Source organism: Triplophysa dalaica, chromosome 2 (genome assembly GCF_015846415.1).
Source record: "Triplophysa dalaica isolate WHDGS20190420 chromosome 2, ASM1584641v1, whole genome shotgun sequence".
NCBI classification, from domain to species: domain Eukaryota; kingdom Metazoa; phylum Chordata; class Actinopteri; order Cypriniformes; family Nemacheilidae; genus Triplophysa; species Triplophysa dalaica.
This window is the reverse complement of record NC_079543.1, coordinates 4,991,022-5,012,974: the sequence shown is the minus strand read 5'-3', so window position 1 is coordinate 5,012,974 and position 21,953 is coordinate 4,991,022. Positions and strand designations below refer to the sequence as shown.

The 21,953-nt window shown below is 38.0% G+C and overlaps 1 protein-coding gene across 7 annotated transcripts in view; it reads right to left on the bottom strand.

Annotated features, from left to right (window-relative positions):
- The window catches only part of mcf2la (mcf.2 cell line derived transforming sequence-like a), a 55,335-nt gene extending 37,261 nt beyond the window's left edge, over window positions 1-18,074 (bottom strand). For 3 of the 7 annotated variants that reach the window (XM_056771685.1, XM_056771697.1, XM_056771691.1), the window contains exon 1: window positions 17,626-18,074. In XM_056771685.1, coding sequence (XP_056627663.1) covers window positions 17,626-17,788 — 163 coding nt within the window. In that variant the 5' untranslated portion in view covers window positions 17,789-18,074. Of the gene's footprint in view, window positions 1-1,402; window positions 1,812-15,447; window positions 15,593-16,455; window positions 16,708-17,625 lie in introns of those variants that run through there. The other 4 variants (XM_056771727.1, XM_056771718.1, XM_056771711.1 and 1 more) reach the window with 4 other exon arrangements.
- Window positions 18,075-21,953: the final 3,879 nt, after the last annotated feature.

Genomic DNA, 21,953 nt, shown 5'->3' with positions numbered 1-21,953 from the left:
CACGGAAAGCGTGTCGCACAGACTAGATTACCACACAATAGATAAGCAATCAATTTTTTGAAATTACAAAAAAGTATTTAGTTTTTACACTGGATGGGTGCAAAAAATCATGATGGAGAATCAGCGTTTAGCATTTCTGACTGAAGGCACGAAACCACCTCAAAACCATTTACAACAGCAAAACCCCCCAAATCCTCCAGAACACACTTGTAACTACATAGCAACACCCTAGCAACCACCTACAACACCACCTGCATCACAACAGCAAGTTTTGCTCACACAGGCTCACATTTTGTTCCAAAAAATTTACATTTTTGCATCTTGCAGACACTTTTATCAGAAAAAGCATCCAGTTACATTCCAATTAAAGTATACTTTTTTCATCGTGTGTATGTGCGTTGCTTTGGAATCAATCCCACAACTTTGCGTTGCTAACACAATGATCTGCCAATTGAGCTATCCCATTACTAAGGGATAGCTCAAAATATGGCTACATCATAAGAACTTTCTCTAAACTTGCTTGCAAACAGAAAACGGAAACAAAAACACAATCGCAGACTCACAATTTTCATTCAGTCACAACTCACATAAACATGTCGAAGGACAGACAGCGTGTTCCTGGACGCCACCCTACAAACGGTGAAAAGAACACCCTACGGAGATCAGGTATCTGTCTGTGCCAGTTTGACATTGCCTTCAATAGCACTGATCTCAGTACGCTTAGCCAAAAGTGATCGAAAACAAACATCAAACCTGGCGCACATCTGCACCCAACATAACTACGTGTCAAAACATCTCCATTTACACTAGTCTAAACTGAAAACTTCAGTGTTTATAATACAGCCTGAGGTCAGCCTCGCGCTCAGAATGCCACAATCGAAACTCAATAAGCAAATCATTTCTGATGTGCGGCTGCTTGCAAGAACATTGAAGTCAACTTTCGGATATGGACTTTAGTCCGAATTTAACCCCATTGTTTTGACTTTCAAGTTTTCTGAAGCAAAGCTTTGAATGGAAAACTACACATTTGGGACCAGTCCAAGCGGGTTTGGGAATTTGGCTTGGACCCAAACCGAGGCAACCAATGAACACGGACAGAGTTACCAGCCGTTGACCCAGCAACTGATATGCCTCTCACGATCTCACAGAAACTAAATGAGCGTGTTTTCATTTAAACTTAGCCTGGACTTTGCTTTCAGCTGGGTAAGGAATTGTGGGCAAAAGTTTGACCCTAGTAAGCCAATATCATCATACAGCACAAAACAGCAAGAGATGTTGCGCACGGTATCATAAACATCAATCCCATCAGGAATTATGAAGACACTACCAATGGCACTTTAAACATGACGCTTTTAAACCAATTCAACAGATGTACCTTTCTACACCCAGACGTGTCCCCTACCTGTCATCAGTTTAAGCTGTAGCCACAGTCTGGTGATCTTGTGGCAGAGCAGCGACATTCTGTTGAGCTCCATCCCGCTCATCATTGGCACTCTCCCGTCTCAGGTGCCCTTATCTCGGAGGTCTCTTCATCCTCCGGCAGGACTCGCGCAAGCCGCCGTTCATTACACAGCCGAAACCGTCCGTCAGTGTGTTTCACATATCCACATCTCGCGACACACGGGCAGGCGGACACACAAATTCTCCCGGTATCAGGTTACACGCCTCGCTGCACTAACACACACATATACACACACACACATACACGTGTGCAGGTAACCGACAGAAGAGTTGGAGAGAGGTAAAGCCCTGAGGCGGCTGCTCACACCAGAATGCAGTTATGTTGCTGTGGACGGGAGGGGGGTGTGGGGGTAGAGGATAAGCTCTTGCACACGCACACACACTTCCTAATCGCCCTGCCTCTAACAGGTTTGAGGAGAGAGAGAGTGTGTGACATGGGACCAATTCTCTCTTCCAGGATTAATAATAGACAGCCAATGAAAATAAAAGGCTGGACTGAGAGGCGGAGCATAGAAAACACAGTTGTCCACAATATTCCTTGAACATCTAGGATGAAAATGTGTTGCTTAGGCAAAAATCTCTAAGTATTTTTGTTGTGTCAATCTTTTTATATATTGTTTATATGATTTTATTTAAAAAAAAAAAATGCTTTTGCTGTTGGTTAATTCCAGTGCACTTGTTTTGTTCAACACCACGATATATCATTCTCACATTTGTATTTTTTGCCTGTATTTGCATTGTATCAAAGCAGCTATAGTTAAGCAATATTGTGAAAAGTGCATTTAGGATATAAGGTGCATTTACTTGAAGCAAAGACATTACATCTTGTTTTCTGAAGTAAAAAAATCTATATATAATAGAAATGATTAAAAATGAATCAAAATTAGGGCTGCACGCTTATGACCAAAATCATAATTGTCAATTATTCACCTCGATATTGTAATTGCGATCATTTTTTTCGATTAATAGATTTTATATTGAAGCTTTGAAATGTTTTCTAACTTTCTGGGAAGGCGCTGCATGCCATATTCTCTTTATAAACATCCAAAACTAAATAATATAATGTAAAAAGAAATAATTACGGGAGTTATGTTGTTGGTAAAGAAAACAAAAACGAAGGACTTAGGTCTGTTTTGCCACTGTACTCGGTGCACAAACACACTAAGGAATCACACATGAAACACATGGACAGCTTTAATTAAGACTTTTGGCGATTATGTAATTATTTTACCCCTAATAGTAATTAGTTTTTCGATTAATTGTACAGCCCTAATTAAAATTTAGTCGGTTTTGGTAAGTTTTAAAGATTAAAGTCAGTTTTAAACACGAGAAAACAATGCAACGAGTAAAGAAAACAACCTAAATTAAGCTTGATATCTTTATTTTAGATTTCAAGATTTTATTTGGCTTCTAGAATAAACTCACTTCACTTTGCTCTCTTTTTCAGAACATAACACTTAATATATTATGATTTAAAAATATTTTGATATTTGAACTGGAAAACAAGACAAACATACTAAGAAATAGTTTTTTTATAGCGAACAAAACATTACTTAGTATTTTCATCTTGGTATTTTCCTACTTTCAGTATGAAATGTTCTGTCAGAAATGGAAGCTGCAGGAATGCCACACACGTCAATACACAGTCACTTTTATAACAGAGAAACGTTTCTAGCGTCAGGGAGATCTGCAGCATTCCATAGGAACACGGTGAATGGAGCTATATGCCTGTATTCTGCGTTGACAAAGACTCTGGGAAAATAACACACACACGCACACAGGACCACCTGTTTGTGGCTAGAGTTTGTGCAGCTCTTTAGTTCTTTAAAGCCTTTGATGGAACTTAAAAGCGAGATAGAGAGAGAAAGAGAGAGAGAGAGAGAGAGAGAGAGAGGGAGAGAGAGTGAGGGACAGGGAGAGAGAGAGAGAGGGAGGGGGAGATAGAGGGAGGGGGAGATAGAGGGAGAGGGAGGGAGAGAGAGAGAGAGAGAGAGATAGAGGGAGGGAGGGAAGGAGAGAGAGAGAGAGAGAGAGAGAGAGAGAGACAGAGTGTGAGACAGAGAGAGAGAGAGAGAGAGAGAGAGAGAGAGAGAGAGACATCAATATTAGATGTTGATAATGATATCAAAAAAGAAAATCACAAAGACTAACTTTAAAGTGAAAAGCATTCCTAAATATATCTTTGCTATTTTAAAAACTGTATTTACTTTCTGATGTGACACATCGCATGTCATCTGTAGTGCTTTACGTGAGATTATTTTTAAATCGCAGATAGGTTTACGGTGTGTCTAGGAAGCTATACTTTCACTGTGACGTGTGTGTGATATGTAATCGTCACCTCGAGGCTCTCTCACAGCCTGAAGGTCACTACACAACGGGAGGACATTAAAATGCAGGTCAAGTTCTAGAGACACGCATTGCTGGAAATCCCCTGGCCCTCTCATCTAAGATCTTGTGTCCGTCTACATATACCCTCTCCCAGACATTCACACACTAGAGATTATTTAAGAGAGGCTGGGCTTCACTTTTAGAAAAGACATATACAATGAACCCTTTCTGTGGCCATTAGTAACATTAAGCCAGTGAGGATGTTCCTCTGGGCTAGACAGAGTACAGATAGATGAACTAGAATAATAAAATTGAAATTTGAAATTAATTCTTATCAGAGATATTATAGATTTGTAAGTATTCTTAATTAGCTTTTATTTGTAATTGTTTTTGTAATGATAATTTTATTTGAACTTTTAGAAATTTTGGTATATGCTTCTGTCATTGTATAAGTTTCTATGTAAGATTAATTAATTTTACTTTTATATTTTAATGACAGTTACAGTAGTAAATAGTCATAGTTTTTGTTTATTATTATAATTTTAGTGCTTAAAACTTATTTCAGTTTATTTTTATAGTAACATTAAAACATTTTATTTAGTTAAGTTTTTTCATAAATTTTTTGGTCAATATTTTATTTAATCTCAACGAACAGAAATGTTTTCAAAGTTTAATTTTAGTAAACTAAAATAACCTTGGTTCTGATTATCTGTATAAAACAATAAACCTCTCAATTGTTTCAAAGTCTAGGGACAAATTTTTTTTATTTAGGTTTATTTTCACGTTATAATGCAATATGAAATAATAATGCAATTAAAATTTGTGGAGGAACAAAGTAGTTCCCCAGTTCCTTTAAAAATCGTAGGGCTTTAAAGACACACCATTGTTGTTTTTGATTTGTCTACAAACTTTTGCCATTGAACTGTTGTTTCAATGCAATAATCGCTCTAATAGTCATGTCATAAATATCACACTCCTACTCGAGCGATATTGCATTTACACATCAGCAGGTGTTCAGTCTCTTAAGAAATAATAAACAACTGGTCCATAAAACGACAATAAATGAAATCATAAATCTGATCACACATCAGTACTGTCTGCTCAGCTGGACGAGAGTAAAAATAGACTCATGGTCTGTTCATTCGGATATATCTGGTGTCCTGTTGGACAGGATGCATAAGGCTATCTCACATACAGCAACTGCACAGCAATCCATTTTTGTAACTTGGGTCAAACTTCCTCTTTCAGCAGAATATGAAACCCATGATTCATGCACTAAGCCAACAGGACTGTGTATAAGTGATGTAACATACAAGGAGATCTGATGATCAACACAGGATGCAGTTATAAACTCTGTTTGTCCTTGTAATGGTGACAAACCCAGTGAACAAACATAAATCCTATATCATTAGAAAACAGAAACAACCCAGCTCTATTTATTGGAGCATCCTAGACTCACTGGCTCTACCAATAGCACGTGTGTGGTTGCAGAGCTATCCCATTTTTTGACTAATGATAGAGACCTGGGGCCTCTCAAAACGGAGTGCAACGTTTTGCTACGGTTTCCGTCTTGAACGACACATTTCCTGGAAACGGTTTGCAATGGTGTGCAGCAGGGTTTCAGATACGTTTTCTCTTGTTTGGTGGGTGTGTCAAGAACATCAGCCCAATCAGGAGCAACATGTATATAACCCACACGGTATTAAATAGACAGCTCGCACAATGGGACCAAGTTAAGTCGTTCAAATGTGTCCTCTGCAGCTCGGTATACGCAACAATTGGAGATATTAGAAGAAAGGTATTTTGCAGTACTCAACACGCGTTTATAACGATTTCATCAGGCTCCGAAAATCTCAAAAAGAACACAAAGAATGGCCTTCTCAGCTGCCATAGTTCATCACAACAGTATGATTAATCGCACCACCGATTCGGCTTAAAAAATGTTTTGCAATGTATTGTTGGTGCTGAACGCAGACCTGGTTGAAATACATTATCATTTTGGTATTCTATTTTCCACTAATCGCTCATCCAGTTTGATCAGGGGTTGCAGTAACCGAAAATTCTCCGTCATTGATGGATCTTTTTGTACCCTTGACGGAAAAAAAATCTCAAGGCCTTCGTGAAAACAATTGTAAAGCAGTATCTATCTTTTATAAATGTGATCAAACTAAATTCTCTTCGGAGATACCACATATGCAATACTACTCTATAGGTACTCAAGATTAATAAGAGATTGGCAGAAAACCTGTGCGTTACGCTCGCTTTAAGCTATGGGATGTAACATTATTAGCAGAAAATAAAAATTTACAAAATTTAAAAATACTTATATAGTAATATAATAAACAAATAAATAATAAAGTGATGAAAGCACACAACAAAATTGCTAGAAATTAAACTTAAATTGAACACTGAAAACAAAAATAATACAATTACTTTAAAACTAAACTAAACTATAATAACTCTGGTACTTACTCAGTAATTATTTGTTTATTTTTAACCATACGTGTCTTGATTTTAAAAATGTATTCTACGTTAAATAGTGTCCGAGTCACAATTCCTTTTAGCAGAGCACATGATTCTTTGTATCTTATGAGGAAATTGTCATTTTCCTGTAACTCTTTAAATGCCGTAAACACGGTTTTCACTGTTCTTAGGTCAGTTTCCACAACTCATTCGGAACCAAAAGCAATACAAGCTGAAGGGCTGGTCTGGCCTGAGATCAGTATGCAAAATAGGTTTCTGCCGTGCCTCATGCACACAAGAGATGTACGGTAAAACAGACGTTTTGAGGAATGCAGAAGAATGAAACAGCTGATGTGATTGCACAAGAATGAAATATCAACTACTTGAGAGTTCATGTGTGATTTGCGAAACATTTATCATCCTATTGGTCATCTGACCCATCAGCATGTTCAGTTGGGTGATTCTGGTAGAGAATGTCACATTTTGTACCATACAAACACACACGCACAGCGCTTGTCATGTGATCAGCATCCTTAACTCTGTGGTGGGTATTTGCATGGGTTTGGTCAGAGCAGCACATCTATAAATATTCACCAACCAATCAAACCCTCAGTCCACCGAGAATACAACAATGTTCCGTTTCAGAAGATACAAGCGACAGCGGCCTCAAATCACAACAACCTTTTGACATCTTTTTAAAACTTAAAGATTATCCATAAAAAGGTGGAAAGCAAAGCAAACAAAACAAAAGATAATATTCATAGACACTGTGTTTGATTTTTCATGCACAAACAGCATGTTGTGGTGTTTATCATTCTATGTGTGTACAGGATACAGGGTTGAATAAGGACTGAAAGACAAAAGATAGTTTTCCGATAAAAACAACAGTGGCTGAAGTCCCAGGAACACAGATAGACATGAAAGCACCCCCTCTACAGCCACACAGGATATAATCATGACAACGTGTCTGGTTTATTACAACAACAACAGTACATGGACATCCCCTGCGGTCTATGTAGAAAACAAGGGGTGAGGTTTGTATTTAAGATGATAAAAAATCCCCAAGATGAGAAGAGAAGTAATAAAACGGTCAGTCACAAGATGAGAGATTTCCTTTGAATAACACACTAAACTGTTTGGTAGTTAACCCTTGCTCTTTTGCTTTCTCTCTCCGGACAGTCTGTCATGCCAGTCGGACAATCTTCCATCATTAACCTACATTAGGTCCAGACTGTCACGTCTCTGATCTGTGTGTTTGTGGGGGGATGTCTGGATGGCAGTTAGCCGAAGCGGTCAGCTGTGCTCTGGGGACATTTTACTCACCACACCCCCTTTATCACCCAGATTTAATCAACACAGCCAAACACTAAACCACAGCGTCTGGGCAGCAAGTTCATCCTCCTGTTCACACATGCTGACAGCTTAAAAATAACAATATTGCTGCAATGTTAAAGTGACATAAACGGGTTTCATTCAAGCACAAACAGCCAATCTAACGTTGTTTCTAAACGCATCATTTGTTTATTCATGTCAGACACCAGATGGTAGTCCAAACCATTATAGTCTATCTGCCCTTCCGGTTTTCTTCCCACCTCTGCCTTGTTTTCGATTTCAAAATGGCAGCGGACTGAAATCAGACTATTGGCATTTCCTGGAACTGTCGCTGTGTCCGAAATCGCCTACTTTGATATTACATAGTAGGCGAAAATGAGTATGTCCGAAACTCCAGTATGCAAAAAAACACCCGGATGGTCTACTTCCTCAGAGATTCGTGAGTGTGGATCAAATGGACACTTCTCCATCCCATGATGCCACAGGAGCTGTGCAACGGTCAAATTTCAAAAGTAAATCAAATAAATAAAGCGGAAAACTTTAAGGCAGACGTTGTTTTTTAATGCAAGTGTCAATAAATGAATTTCTCGTTACTAAATTATGTGTAACAATGTTTACAGTAAGGAAGAAGGAGGCGGGAACCGGCGTACATTTAACAACTTTTAATAAAATAAAATAAACAACAAAACGAAAGTAAAGAAAAATGGCCACGCAAACATAATAAAATCTAACGTAAAATCCAGGCCTGGACTTCTCTTGTCGTACACTCCTGTCGCTTGTCCTTTTATGCCTCTGATCTTCTCTGTGGGAGATGCGAGGCCAGCTGACACTCATTATCACTCGCGTCACCAGCCTCGTGTTGTTCCCTCACGGCTCTTGTCCCGCCTAGCTCGTTACATTATTTTTCTTATCAACACGCAGTTATAGGTTGTTGTTAATACAGCATAGGTCAAAGAGCATATGGGTCACATGACACACAGTAGCTGTAACTCGTTTCGTAAGGCTGCGTCCTTGTGTCCTCCATAGGTATAATGCTCTAAAGGATGCGGTATACGGAGCATTCTCAATTTAGAATTAAACGAGACATCCTTCATAGGACATACTGGCAGAAAAGGAAACAGGAAGTACCCCGTTGCTATGAAAACACGTTGCACTCGCACACCTGTCAAATTAATTAAAATGATTTCAACATGATTTAAAAGTTAAAATGTTGGTTGCTTTCTTACCCCAAACAATACCAAAAGAGTTAAAGAAATAAGCCTTTCTGTTTCAAAACGTTTAAAAATCACTTAACACTTGTAAACCTATTTACTACATATGCCTGCTAAGATAAAAAAAATGTGACACAAATTATAAACTGTTAACATTTGAACACTACATATTTTATTGAATGTGCAGCGGTTGCCGTTTATTCAAATAATAGACCTTGGCCGACGCAAAGAATTGTTGATAATCTCTAGCAACGAAGGATACAACTCATGTATCCTCCGAATTCCTGTCAAATTAGGTCACATTTGAAGGGTGCCTCTGTAGAGTCCTGCCTGATTTTATGAAACGAGACAGCCTCGATGACGTAGCAGCCTTCGTAATGTGACCTCTGTAGGACGCAGCCTTAAGAGACTAGACACAGCTAGTATGTCCGAAATCATTGTTGTGCAAGATACTTCCAAACCGCAATACATTACAGATTACTTGTTATTTAAAAGTAATCCCATACCTAACAATATCACTGTCTCAGCATTGTTTCATGACTCCTGTATTACGTTTGAGTTACTTTCACCAAAATAAGTGCCGAATATATTTTTTTCTGATGAACTCAAAATATGCTTTGGGAGATTTAGGAAAGCAAACAATTCTAGGTCACCTTTGACTACCAATATAATCTTTGCTGCAATGGTAGTCAATGATGTCAAAGAATTTTCATTTGCTAACATTCTACCAAATATCTTTGTGTTCAACCAAACAAAGACATTTATACAGGTTTGGAACAACTAGAGGGCGAGTAATCCATAACAGAATTTTTATTTTTGGGTGGAGTGGCCCTTTAAAAAAGATCCCATGTGTGCTCTAGGCCAATCAGGAAAATGGACGAGAAACTTTTTTTCTCTTCGTAAGACATGCAAAAACTTTCTTACGAATAAGCATGGTTAAATGTATTGTATAGGTATAATGTGTACAAGCACGCGTTTAAGTTGTTCTAGACTGCGTATAGCGCTGCTCAAACATGATATTTGGCAGCCGGAAGAACCCGCAGGCGAAAAGTTTGTTGTAACGGAAGCGTTACTGAACATGTACCGAGTGAAATATTACTGAAAATTGACTAGTAATGCCTTACATTACTGCATTACAGCAAAAAGTAATGCGTTACTGTAATACATTACTTTTGTAACGCATTACTCCCAACACTGTCCGAAATGTACTACTCCCACTCATAATATATAGAACGTACTGTTTTAATGGCCGACAGGTTGGTACTTATTCAAATTAAGTATGTACTGTCACAGTATGCAATTTCAGATGCAGCGCAAGCGTGTGTAAATCGTTCTTCTTCTGTGTCCCATTTTCTGAGTTTCTGCGCAAGAGTGCCATCTGGCTTTCGGATGTGGCGGCATTTAACCGTAATTCGTTGAAAAACTGAGTATATGAATCACACGATATATCGCCCCAGCTTAATTTTATATTTATATATTATTTTAATTGTATATTAACATTTATTGATTTTTATATTTTTCTTAATACATGTATGCGTTTATAAATACAAAATTAATATGCAGAGTATACAGATATACATGTTACGTAGACACAAACTTTTATTTTTAATACGATTAATCGCAGGCCTTGTGTTGATGAACTGTAAAAAGTCAAAAGTTGTCTCCAAGCTATCTGCAATATCGTATCCAGAACTTTAATTTTATAGTGCCAGTAAGCAAAGATGCATATCAAATGTCAAATATTAAACGAATAGTTATCACAAAAATTTAAATTTTGTCATCATTTGCTCACCCTCAAGTTGTTCCAAACTTGTATAAATTTCTTTGTTCTGCTAAACACGAAGGAAGATATTCCTGGGGGTGAGTTAATGATAACAGAATTTTCATTTTTTGGTGAACTATCCCTTTAATACAACTGTTGCAGGTTTAATATTGCTTTGACAATATTGGGCACAAACACAAATGGGCATGGAGCATAGCAGAACAGTTCAACATTATTCTTCCAAACCAAACACAGCACATGGTAAAAGGAACTGTAAAACCGGAAGAAGGTCATTGTCAACATCTCACACACACAACACAAGAGGAAGAGACACAAATGCAGAAGTGACAAAGTGATGACCATTCAAACACACATAATGGGACACTCCAAATCCCAAGCCAACCATTTTAATTATATCCTCTAAAAATATTCATCTATTTAAGTTTGTATGCAAAAATAAAAATGGAAGTCAGCCGTAGTCTGTATGAATACAAATGTGAACCAACAATTCCAAAGCAAGAGATTCGCTTGAGTACTATTACTTTACATTACAGCATGGACTGTTTTTACAGACCTAAGTATGCTGTGTGTTTGAAGGGCAGATGTTTACTCATAGCAAACAACCACGATGAGAAACTACAAGTTGATGGCTTAAGTACATACAACAGAGAAAACGATGGAAGTTTATATTATATTAAGTTTATATTATGCTGACAGGGAAAGTATTCTATACTAACAGTAGTATCCAGTATGAGAAGGCTTAATGAACAATATCAGAAAGTTCACAAAACATTTCTGTATTTTCAATTCTCATTAGGTTGCAAAAATGGATTCAGTCATTTGGAGATAAGGATAAACTTTCAAGAGACATTATTTTATTTAAAAGGTTCAAATGAATGAACACAAAACAGCAATTTGAATGTTGTGATCTCTAAAAACTCTATAATAAAATGTTGAGTTGTTGAATGTCAGCCCTGTCATCCAAGTAGAATTCTGCCATCATGAGAGATTTTCTTGAGTCAACTTTAGAGTCAGCATACAAGAAGCATTGCTGAGTATATAACTCAGCAAGAGCACTCCTTTACTAAGAGCAAATAAATTTAATAGCTGCTTAACGCTCGATCACAGACAGATGGAAAAAAAAAAGATTTTTCACATGTCCAAAGCTATTTGTAGTCCTTCTGTATATAGTATATTGCAGCTAAAAAATTGAGATTGAAAATTGTCATGTCAGGTCATGACGCAACAGTGTTATTTACATTGTTAAACATGCTGGCTTCTCATCCGTCAAAAAACTAGTTGGACGTATGACGCAGCATTTCTGTGCTCGATACACTCCCCCAGCATTCGTATAAGTTTCGGAAAGTTTTTTTTCGAACATGAAAATCCGTTTCGTAACAACGTTTCTCAGTACCTTATTGGACAACGCTCCCAGAAAAAAAACGCTGGATTTGGAGATCGTTTGAAACTGATAGATGGAGCGGTACCACTTGCAGGAAGTGATACTGATGTCTGTGTTTTGTTGGCAATGGGTTCGCACATGCTTAAGAACCGCTTCCTCCATCCCAACAACACATGGCACCCCTGCACGCGTCATATGTTTTTGGAAATAATCGTACAGCTGTATCTGTCTTATATGAATGTGATCAAACTAAAGACTCTATTTTAAATTTGAAGGGTACGATACTATTCTGCAAGTACTCAAGATTAACATGAGATATGCAGAAACTGTCTGAGTTACGGCGACTTTAAACTCATTCAGCATCTTTTTCTTTCCTTTAAACTGAATTGTTCTGGTCGCTCTTTTGCATGCAATTACAAAATTGTGATGCAGTCTGTAAAACCCTGTAAAGTAATTTTTGTGATTTACTGTTTCCTACAGAAAATCATCCTACAGAAAATCAAGAACGTTCTGTGAAAATACAATCTTGATATATTTCGACAGAGTAAAGGCAAAGGTATCATAAAATGCATCCATATCAATTATATTCTGACATATCTTTATCTTTTTATTGAAGTCATTTACAAAATATATCCAAATCTCTTCAATTTCACAAGAGTTGTAAGTAACTGATTTGTGACCGAATTCACGATACTTGTGAATCCTAGTATTGACAATAATCAAGATATTAAAAACCAAGATTATAGATATTATGTTAATTGTACACATATCTTAATTTCGTAAACTATTCAGCATCCATTCAAAATGTTGCTTTAAACGTTACAGCGGTTAAAAACTCTCTCTCTCTGCCTCAATACACTTATATTATGTGATTTGATGATCAAAGAAAAGAAGAAACACAGAGATGAATTTCAATGATGGCATCATTTATATAAAATAAAATACCATGATAATATCAGCCCCGAAATGTTGTTCTGCAACAAAAACCATGCTGCGAATATCTGTATCGTGACAGCCCTAGACTGAATAGTTTTTTGGAATTTTACATATTTTAATGGATGATTTCAGATTCCTTCTTTAAAAGTTTAACTGCGTTAAAAATAGTTCAAATGTATAAAAAAATTACAATGACTATACTCAAAATCGTACATTTCTGCTTTACTCACCACAGAACAAATTAGAAGTCATGTGCATTCTTCCAAATATCTTTCTTCTGTGTTCATCAGAAATTTATACAAATTTGGAACAACTTGAAGGCGAGTAAATGATGACAGAATTTTTTTTTTTTTTGGGTGAAGTTTCCCTTTAACATTTTTGGCTGGAATAAACCTGACCAGTACAATATATGAAATCTTACATTTCTGCTTTTGTCCACCACAGACCGTCATGTGGATTCACGTAAACAATGATGGCAGAACTTTCATTTTTGGATAAACGAATCTTTCAATGTTTCAGATAAATACAATGTCTGCCTGTAAATTGAAGTCCAGCATTAAGCTCCTATACGGTAAAAGAATAGAATGCACAAAGTACAATTTTTTTTACAAAGGATGTTTACTGGCAGTCAGTTTACATACTTTAGCCCACATGAGGGATGAAACCATAGGTTCAGTCTCTCAACACCACCGGTGTGAATAAACACACGTTCATCCAGCACATCCATCCCCATGTGCCAGAAACCATAGCACTCCACAGACACACACTATAGGACCCCAGAGCCAAAATGGCTGATTCTGTTTAAACATGTGTTAACAGACCGAAGGTCAGTCTTCATGAAACCAGAAGAGATGATCCTAAATAAATAAATCATAAACTAAGCATGCAGTTGAGATCAGTTTAAAATCAACCCTCCCTTGTGCACTGCATCCTCCTAACCTCCAAACAAACCTCACCAACTCCATAGGCAAATAAAGACATTTTCTCGTGTCCTCCTACCGTTTCACTGACACATGGGCGGTACGGAAGAGTCGTTCCTTGTTAGATTTTGGGTGCGTAAAACGTATGCAAAACTCTCCAGCAACACAGAGAAGGTGAGGAGCACATGCTGCACGACCACACCCACGGAGGAACAGGGAGACAGGTGTGTCTAATTAGGTTGGAAACGTTGGGCTGATGCTTCACTTGAAAGTGGGCACTCTGAAGGGTGCAAGACACCTTACAAAATCCTCCATTTTAAACTGCAATGTTACTTTGATAACATGGTACAAAATTCAGGTTAAAAAAAGGTCCGGTATGTTTTTAAAGGGTAAACCATCTTACCATGTGGCAAAACAAACAAAAGATTAAAAAGAATCTTACAACCTATTTCCAGAGAAAACATCTTCAGTTCAATAAACAAAACTTCTTTAATCATTTGCTCATCCTCATGTCAAACCTGTATGACTGCATGTCTTGTTCAGAACACAAAAGAAGATATTTTGATGAACGTTGGTAAAACAACACTGACACCCGTTGACTTCCATTGTGTGGACTCAAAACCATTTCTCAAAATAGCTTCTTTTGTGTTCCACAGTTGAGAGTCATATACAGGTTTTAAACCACACAAGGGTGAATAAACAATAATAGAATTTTGTTTCTGGGTGAACTATCCTTTAAGGAAAATAATTTTTCTGGCAAACCAGACAAAACACTGACTTGTTTGCATTGAGGAATTTACAGAACTTACAGTTCAGCTCATCGCAAGACACAGTGAACCTGTAGAAACTCTCCATTTCTTTTAAAGTTATCTTCACCAAGCTCCCGAGGTCCTCCAGGGGCCAGATGTTCTCCCTCCGCTCCTCCATCAGCATCTTCCCTTACTCTCAGCTTCCCCTGCACCAGTGTGTCTCAAATTTCACCTTCTCTCGTTTACGGTTACATGTTCACTCCCTCGTCCTTTTTACACTCCAACTTTATCACTAACAATCTCTTCCTCTCTCTCTCAGGTGAGTGTTGCTGTCATGACGTTGTTTTCAGTCACGCCCATTTCTAACGCAGGCGACGCCCCACAACAAAGCCTCTCGGCACACACACATTCGAAGTTCACTCACAGAAGCTCATCTGTTTTACGTCACACCTATGATCTGCCAGCATAAGGCAATATCAGGACCGCCAGATTTATCAGAAGATTTACAGATGTATTTAGACTTATAACGACCAGCATCTATTCAAGAAGAAAAGGTATAGCTCACAGGTTGCTCTTTCACAACTCAGTTCCCTGAATTGTGTTTTATACATTTTGAGAAGAAAAGAAAACATTCAGATGGTCCACAGTGAGAATAAATCTCAGGAATTGTTTGAAATCAACGGTGAGATTACTGAGTTCATGCAAATGGATTCTCCATTTCGCTCCATTTAATCTAACTGTTTAAGAAAAACAAATACAACGGAGAATAAATAATCTGGTTCAATTTCATATCATTATTAGCGTTGACCACCAAAGTGATTCAATCCGATCCCAGAAGGTCATGATATTTCAAGGTCATTTCGAGGTCTCATAGGTCATTTACCTGATCGTGGGGTCTGCACGTATCTGGTTTTGTTCCTCCCATCAGGTCTGGAGAGGAAACAGCACATTTCCATTTCTAGCTATCAGGATTTTCTTCGCACAGCAAACATACACACAAAAACGGATCCAGCAGAGCTCCACAGGCTCCCAGCCGCAGTCTTTTATACTTTGACCTCAAGTGAACCACTGGACTCTACAGGTGAAGTTAACCATTACCAGACTCCATTCTAATAAAGCCACACAACCGACTGGAGACATCCAGATGGCCATGATTTATAATGCAATGTAAAGCTTCATTTATCACAAAATCACAATCTACCATACAGAATAATTTGTCTGATAAAGGAAATTCAAACTATCTGATTGAAATATATAATTTATGATTGAACCCAAAATATCTGTACATTATCATTCAAGTTGCTTTGTAACTTTGTAAAAAATGTAAACAGTGCCACAGACGTACATTTAGTTGAATTTTACTACATTGGTCAACATTGTAAAATGTTTTGCTTATATCATAAAATTAGCAAAATTGAAAACATTTTTGTGTTATTCTGGTTAGATCTTGGATTATTTGTTTATTTTACCATCGTTCCAATAGCCTGCACACGAGGGGGCTTAAATATGTTAACCTTTTGCAATATAATGTTCTATATATAAAAATATTGGGAATTCAGTGTAAAAATGACCATAAATGTCCTCACAAATAATGATTAAAATAAAAAGTGCAGAGAGGCATTTAAAAATGTAACTATTTAATATCACAAATCTGAATATGCCTGATAATCCATATTAAATCCAGATAACAAGTCTAATAAACTTGTTTTGCGTAATGTTGATGTGAAACCAGAGAGTAACATGACAGTGATGCTGAACTTGACTTCATATTAAACACAGCAAGTCAAACATCAAAGTCCAAATACACACACAAACACACTGAGACTTAAGCACCGATCCGTTCAGAGCGAGAAAGAGCGTCAGAGAGGCTTAACGTCAGAGATTTACTCACATTTTCCTACTTCAGACATCTGCTCTCCACCAGAGTTACTGTCGCAAGTTGTGCGTATCCTCTGTGTGTCTATTCTCTTTTCTCTTCACTGTGTGCTAACACTTGTGCGCGGAGGCACTTGTTCAGCTTATTACCAGTGTGTGTGTGACGTGATTATGCCATGTGTGTTCCGTAAATACACCAGTCGAAGTCTGAAACGCGATGGTTTAGTGAACCAACGAAAGCTCAAATTTAAGCACAAAGTGTGTGTGTGTGTGAGAGAGAGCGGGAGGATGTGTGTCGCTGTGATCTGGGCATTGGGCCATCCACATGCATCTTAATGATGCGAGAGATCCCAAGAGGAAACCACCTCTGAACCTCACAAACACACTTGTAAAAAAACTGTTTCTATATATCAGTATTCTTGCTTTATCCTGCAAAATATTCAAACATATTCAACTGTGATTTTGTACATTTACATATTAAAATGTATTTATTTTTGTATCCATAAACCGTTCCACTGTAAAATGCTAAAACATGGGTTAAGCTTTCCTGAAGCTCAGTGGTTAAAGCATGGCGTTAGCAACGCCAAGGTCTTGGGTTCGATCCCAGGGGATTGCACATAGTCAGAAAGAAATGTAAAGTACAATCCAATATAAGTCACTTTGGATGAAAGCGTCTGCCAAATGCATAAATGTAAATATAAGAAACGTAAAAAGAAAACCCTTCAAATACAGTGGTCTAAAAAAATATTAGATTAGAAAATTATATATTTTTTGGTTGCAATACATATTTTAAATATGAAAGTTAATTTTTTGTATTATTTTATTAAACCTAAACAAATAAAGTCTCCAAAAATATACAGTAGGTGAATTCAAGTAAAAAAAATTGTTATAAAATGTCCTCTACCTCAATTCGCCACACGATCTGTCTGATTTCTGAACTGTATATCTGTTGTTTTAAATAAAACAAATAAAAATTTTGATATGAGATTGTCGAAGGCAAGAAACATTCATAAATTTGTATGGCTTTTTGCTGCAAATAAATGACACTAAAAACAAATGACTTGCACTCCAACACAATAATGACGAACAACATCTATTCTTCAGCAAAACTTCACTTGGAAACCAACTAGCCCCCTCTTCTCTAACTCTCCGTATCTAATACAAAAGCTGATCTTCATTCTCTCACCGTTCCAGTCCTTCCACGAGCTCTTGCGGCTGAAGCTTGTGAAAGGAGAGAATGGGACCCCCTGTAAGACAGTAGCTGATAGGTTGTAGAGAAGCTGGGTCAGTCGAGACAGGATCCGCTGCGGGGCGTCCTGGCCCTCCCGAAGAAACTCGTGCAGGGACATTTAAGACCGACCCTTTATTCATCCAAACCAGTCCCAACCAGTCGCAGCTCGGGCCGACCTCTCGGAACCCGTCCTGATTGTCCGGCATTCGTTCCAAGCCAATTCTGAATCGATTCTGACCTGAACTAAGCGAGACCCATAAAATCCAAAGCCAGGATGATCGGATCTAAGCAAACGCTGAGAAGGTTAATAGCAGTCCGGTTGTGGTCTCAGAGGGCTTCCAGTGTCAGAGATACAGCAGACGCAATGCTACATGCAGAGCCATCTCGGGTCTTCTGTTTGTAGAGGAATAGTCCCGGCATTCACGCATGCCGATGCAACAAATGGATGCATATTCTTGCAGAGGAGAGGGGAAGAGCGGAAGAGAGGGGAGGGGGAGTTTTAGCACAAATCCCCTTCTGCTCTGCTAATTACACACGCGCACACATACTGAGACACTAATCTTTGGAATACTTGTGCGCCACTTACAGGTCAAACTGACTTAACTTTCTGTAAACAGAAAGAGGTCGTTCAATAATTATGTGCGTGTTTCTTTAACATAAACATTCATTTCGTCCTTCTGAGAGTTCTACAAAATGATTTCTCAGTTTGGTTCAATTCAGAGTCAATAACCCTGATTTTAAATATCATGATGATCAATACCGTGTTAATTCTACACATATGATAATATCGCAAAAAATTCAGCACTCGTTTAAAATTTTGCCTTGCGAGTCACAATGGTTATAAATGAACGATGATAGAATGATAAGCGTGAAAATATATCACGATAACAATACACCTACAAATAGTTACGGCCACAATAACAGCCGGGTGCTTGCATATTATCCTGCTTATAAGACGTGTACTTGCCACATGAGAAAAAATATTTATATTTGAAATACTTATTAGCTAATTTTTACCAAATGTAGACCTTCTGTGAGGAAAAGCTGGTTTCTTTCGGTTTTGAGGTAAGAAACAACATTCAAATGTCACGAGCAAACAATTTGGTTTAATCGTTTGTAAATATAACGTCATATATGTTAATATAAGACATATTTATATTAAACTGGTCAAAAAAAACCTGTGAAAATGATTTGATGCATCCGGGTTACCGTGTGTTATTAGTTTTGAGAGGTTGATATCTGGGAATAACGAATGTGCAAATGTCGCTACTGGCCAATCAGAACCAAGCACTCAAACGAGCTGTGTAATAAAATATATTAAGAGAGAGAGAGAGAGAGAGAGCACAAAACCACTTTTCTCTCATTAATTCACTCCTGGCACTCTCTGAAGAAAGAACAAGAAACTGCTTGCCAAAAGCCTCCACACCGTGTTATTTACTCCAGTTCTCCTCTTATTACTACGCTGGATGTTACCTCACAGAGGAAAACAGTGAGCTCTCTCAAAACTCTCTTGCTGCCTTCTTATTCGCCTACTTATACTGTGCTCTAAAAGTATGTCCGGTTTTTGTTATAGAAAAGAATATACATTTTAGCGCATAGCAAGACTACATGCACGTACTGAGACATACTAACTCAAAATGAAAGTGGCCGTTGTTGCCTAGATGACACTGTGATCATTAATAGTCACAAGCATCAAAATACAACTCTTCTTTGCATTTAAGTATCTATTCATTCATTATTTCTTATGTAATGTTTATTAATTCAGTGAAGCATCTGCTATTTAATTTTATTGATGCAGTGGAGCGTCACTTAGCTCCGCCATCTCGCCGTGTGTTGTTGGTTTTATTAGCCGTTAGAGTGTCCATCGTTCTGCACTTCAAATTTCTACCGGAATTAGTAGACCATCCGGGAATCTTTGGAATACTATTATCAACATGCTACGATTTGGGACATAATTCCACTTTCGATTACTATTAGGACGGATAGTATCCAGATTGGGACGCAGCATCAGATTCTCTCTCTCGTAGTGAGAAGAGAGGACCACAAGCAACCCACAGCGACAGTATGAATTCAAAATAAACAATGTGTGTAAAAATATAGATAACACAGTTTTATCGGCGATGTCAAAGGGTCAGTCTGAAATCTTTAAGTTAGTCATGCTTTGTGATTGGCTGAGGTGTCTGACATGCTCCAATCAAATCACTTCAGGCAAGTCATGAGAGTATATTTATGTGATTACTTCATGGCCCTTGACTGTCAATGTTAGTTATATTGGTTAGAGCATTAAGACAGAAACAAAGAAAAAAAGACAATTATTACAGCTGATGTTAAAAGTGTGTGTGTGGGAAAATAAGCAGTCAAGCAAGTTAACTTCACCACAGCGTAAACAGTAACGTGTATCTTTATACTTCAGAACGCTGAGGGCCAAAACATCTCCACTAAAAGAGACACATAATAGTTTTAAATACCACAAATCTGAGAGAAGATGCTGTTACGCTGTGCGTGTTTGCCGTTTCATTGTGCTGGTGTGTGTGGGTTTAGTTCAAAGCCACTGGCAAACATCTCAGAACCACTGTAAAGAAAAAGAGGATGAAGACATCACAATAACAAGGCTAAGGTTACCTTGCCGAAGACATGAAGATGAATGAAATGCTGAGGATAAAGAGACAGGTCAAGGAACGGGATATTCACAAAAAGTACAAGTGTCATAATAAACTGTCCGTATAACTTTCTGAATAAAACTCAAATTCAATTGAAACCAAAAAACTACAAAATATATTTAGCGTGAGCTGTATTTTGAAAAGATTCAATCATTCAGATGCAGAATGGACCAAAACCATTCCCAGCGAAATGTACAAAAGCAAAGTCAAACAGCAGCATCAAAACAACCCCGAGCTACTGTAACCATACATTTCTCTCGATTCTCTCACACACATGCACACACGCAAGCGCTCACAGCTCATCCTACCGATTTTCCGTATGATAACGTCGAGTCGTCTGATAAGCTCCACCAGGGAGTCTTCTCCCATCTTCACCCACAGGATCATGATGAGCAGGACGCAGAGAACCAGCAGCGCCAGAGAACCGCCGCACTGCTGCCCAGGAGAGGACGAATCTGGGAGAGGAGAGGAAGCCGTCTCGCTGCTCAAACCAATGCTGCTGTGCTGGAAGAGAGGTGATGCAGGAGAAAGAGAGAGAGAGAGAGAGAGAGAGAGAGAGAGAGGGAGGGGGAGAGACACAAGAGGTGCCTCAGCAAAGGAGCAGAGATGATACAGCAACCCACTGACACACATACACATGCATGCTCTGCAGTCAGTGCATACACACGCAGACACGCACACATGAGGACGTGAGCCTGCAGCAGTGCGTCAGTGCAATTGTATGTGTGTGTGTGTGTGTGATATTAAATATCCATTCAGATCTTATTTTTAAAAACTAGGGCCGAGTCTGTGTTTTTTTTTTTCAATTTACTACATCAGACAAAAGGTTTTGTTTAATATTCAGTATCAAGTTCAGGAAAGGATGTTTGGGTTTGATTTCTTGAATTTTGTAAGAACTTTAAATGGTTCTTAATTTTCTATAGTATCACAGTAATATTAAAGTAAGTGAAAGGGACAGCGGAAAGTATTGTGGATTTATTTTATGATGCATCATTACCTGTATGTCCCCACCTGGACCAGTCCAGATATCCTCTGCCTTTTTGAAACACGAGGGACACCTTGTGGACAAGAAGCAGAATTACAAGATATCATGACGTTGACGTTTTGGCGTGGACCACATGAAACTGTAACATACAGTGAAACGTGAATTTGTTTTGGGCCTTAATACGCCATATAGGACATTATAGTTTCGATTAAAACCTATTATAACCATTAAACCCATTAGATATTCTATTGTTTTCTTTCAGAAGAGTTTCTAAAGTGTGAAAGTTAAAAAATGATCGCAAAAGCTCAACAGTACAAAATAAATCACAATACAGTATGCAAAGTTAACAATGGTTGACAATTAGCTACCTTTAATTATTCAATAAAATATTAGATGTTTGTTAAAACTTGCAACTTGAGTCTTTTCCAGTATTATTAGACAAAAGCTGGAAGTAAAGGTGGCAAGGGTCGATAATTTCACAGTAGCAGCGGCGTGCTGTTTTAAACGTGTACGGTAACGGTTGTGGCATGCACGCGACGTCGCTTTTTTAACGTCATCACGCATTCAAACTGCACTCCGTTTAACGGGCATTTTTTAGGTTTCAGACCCAAAACGAGCATTTTAGTTTCCCTTAAAAT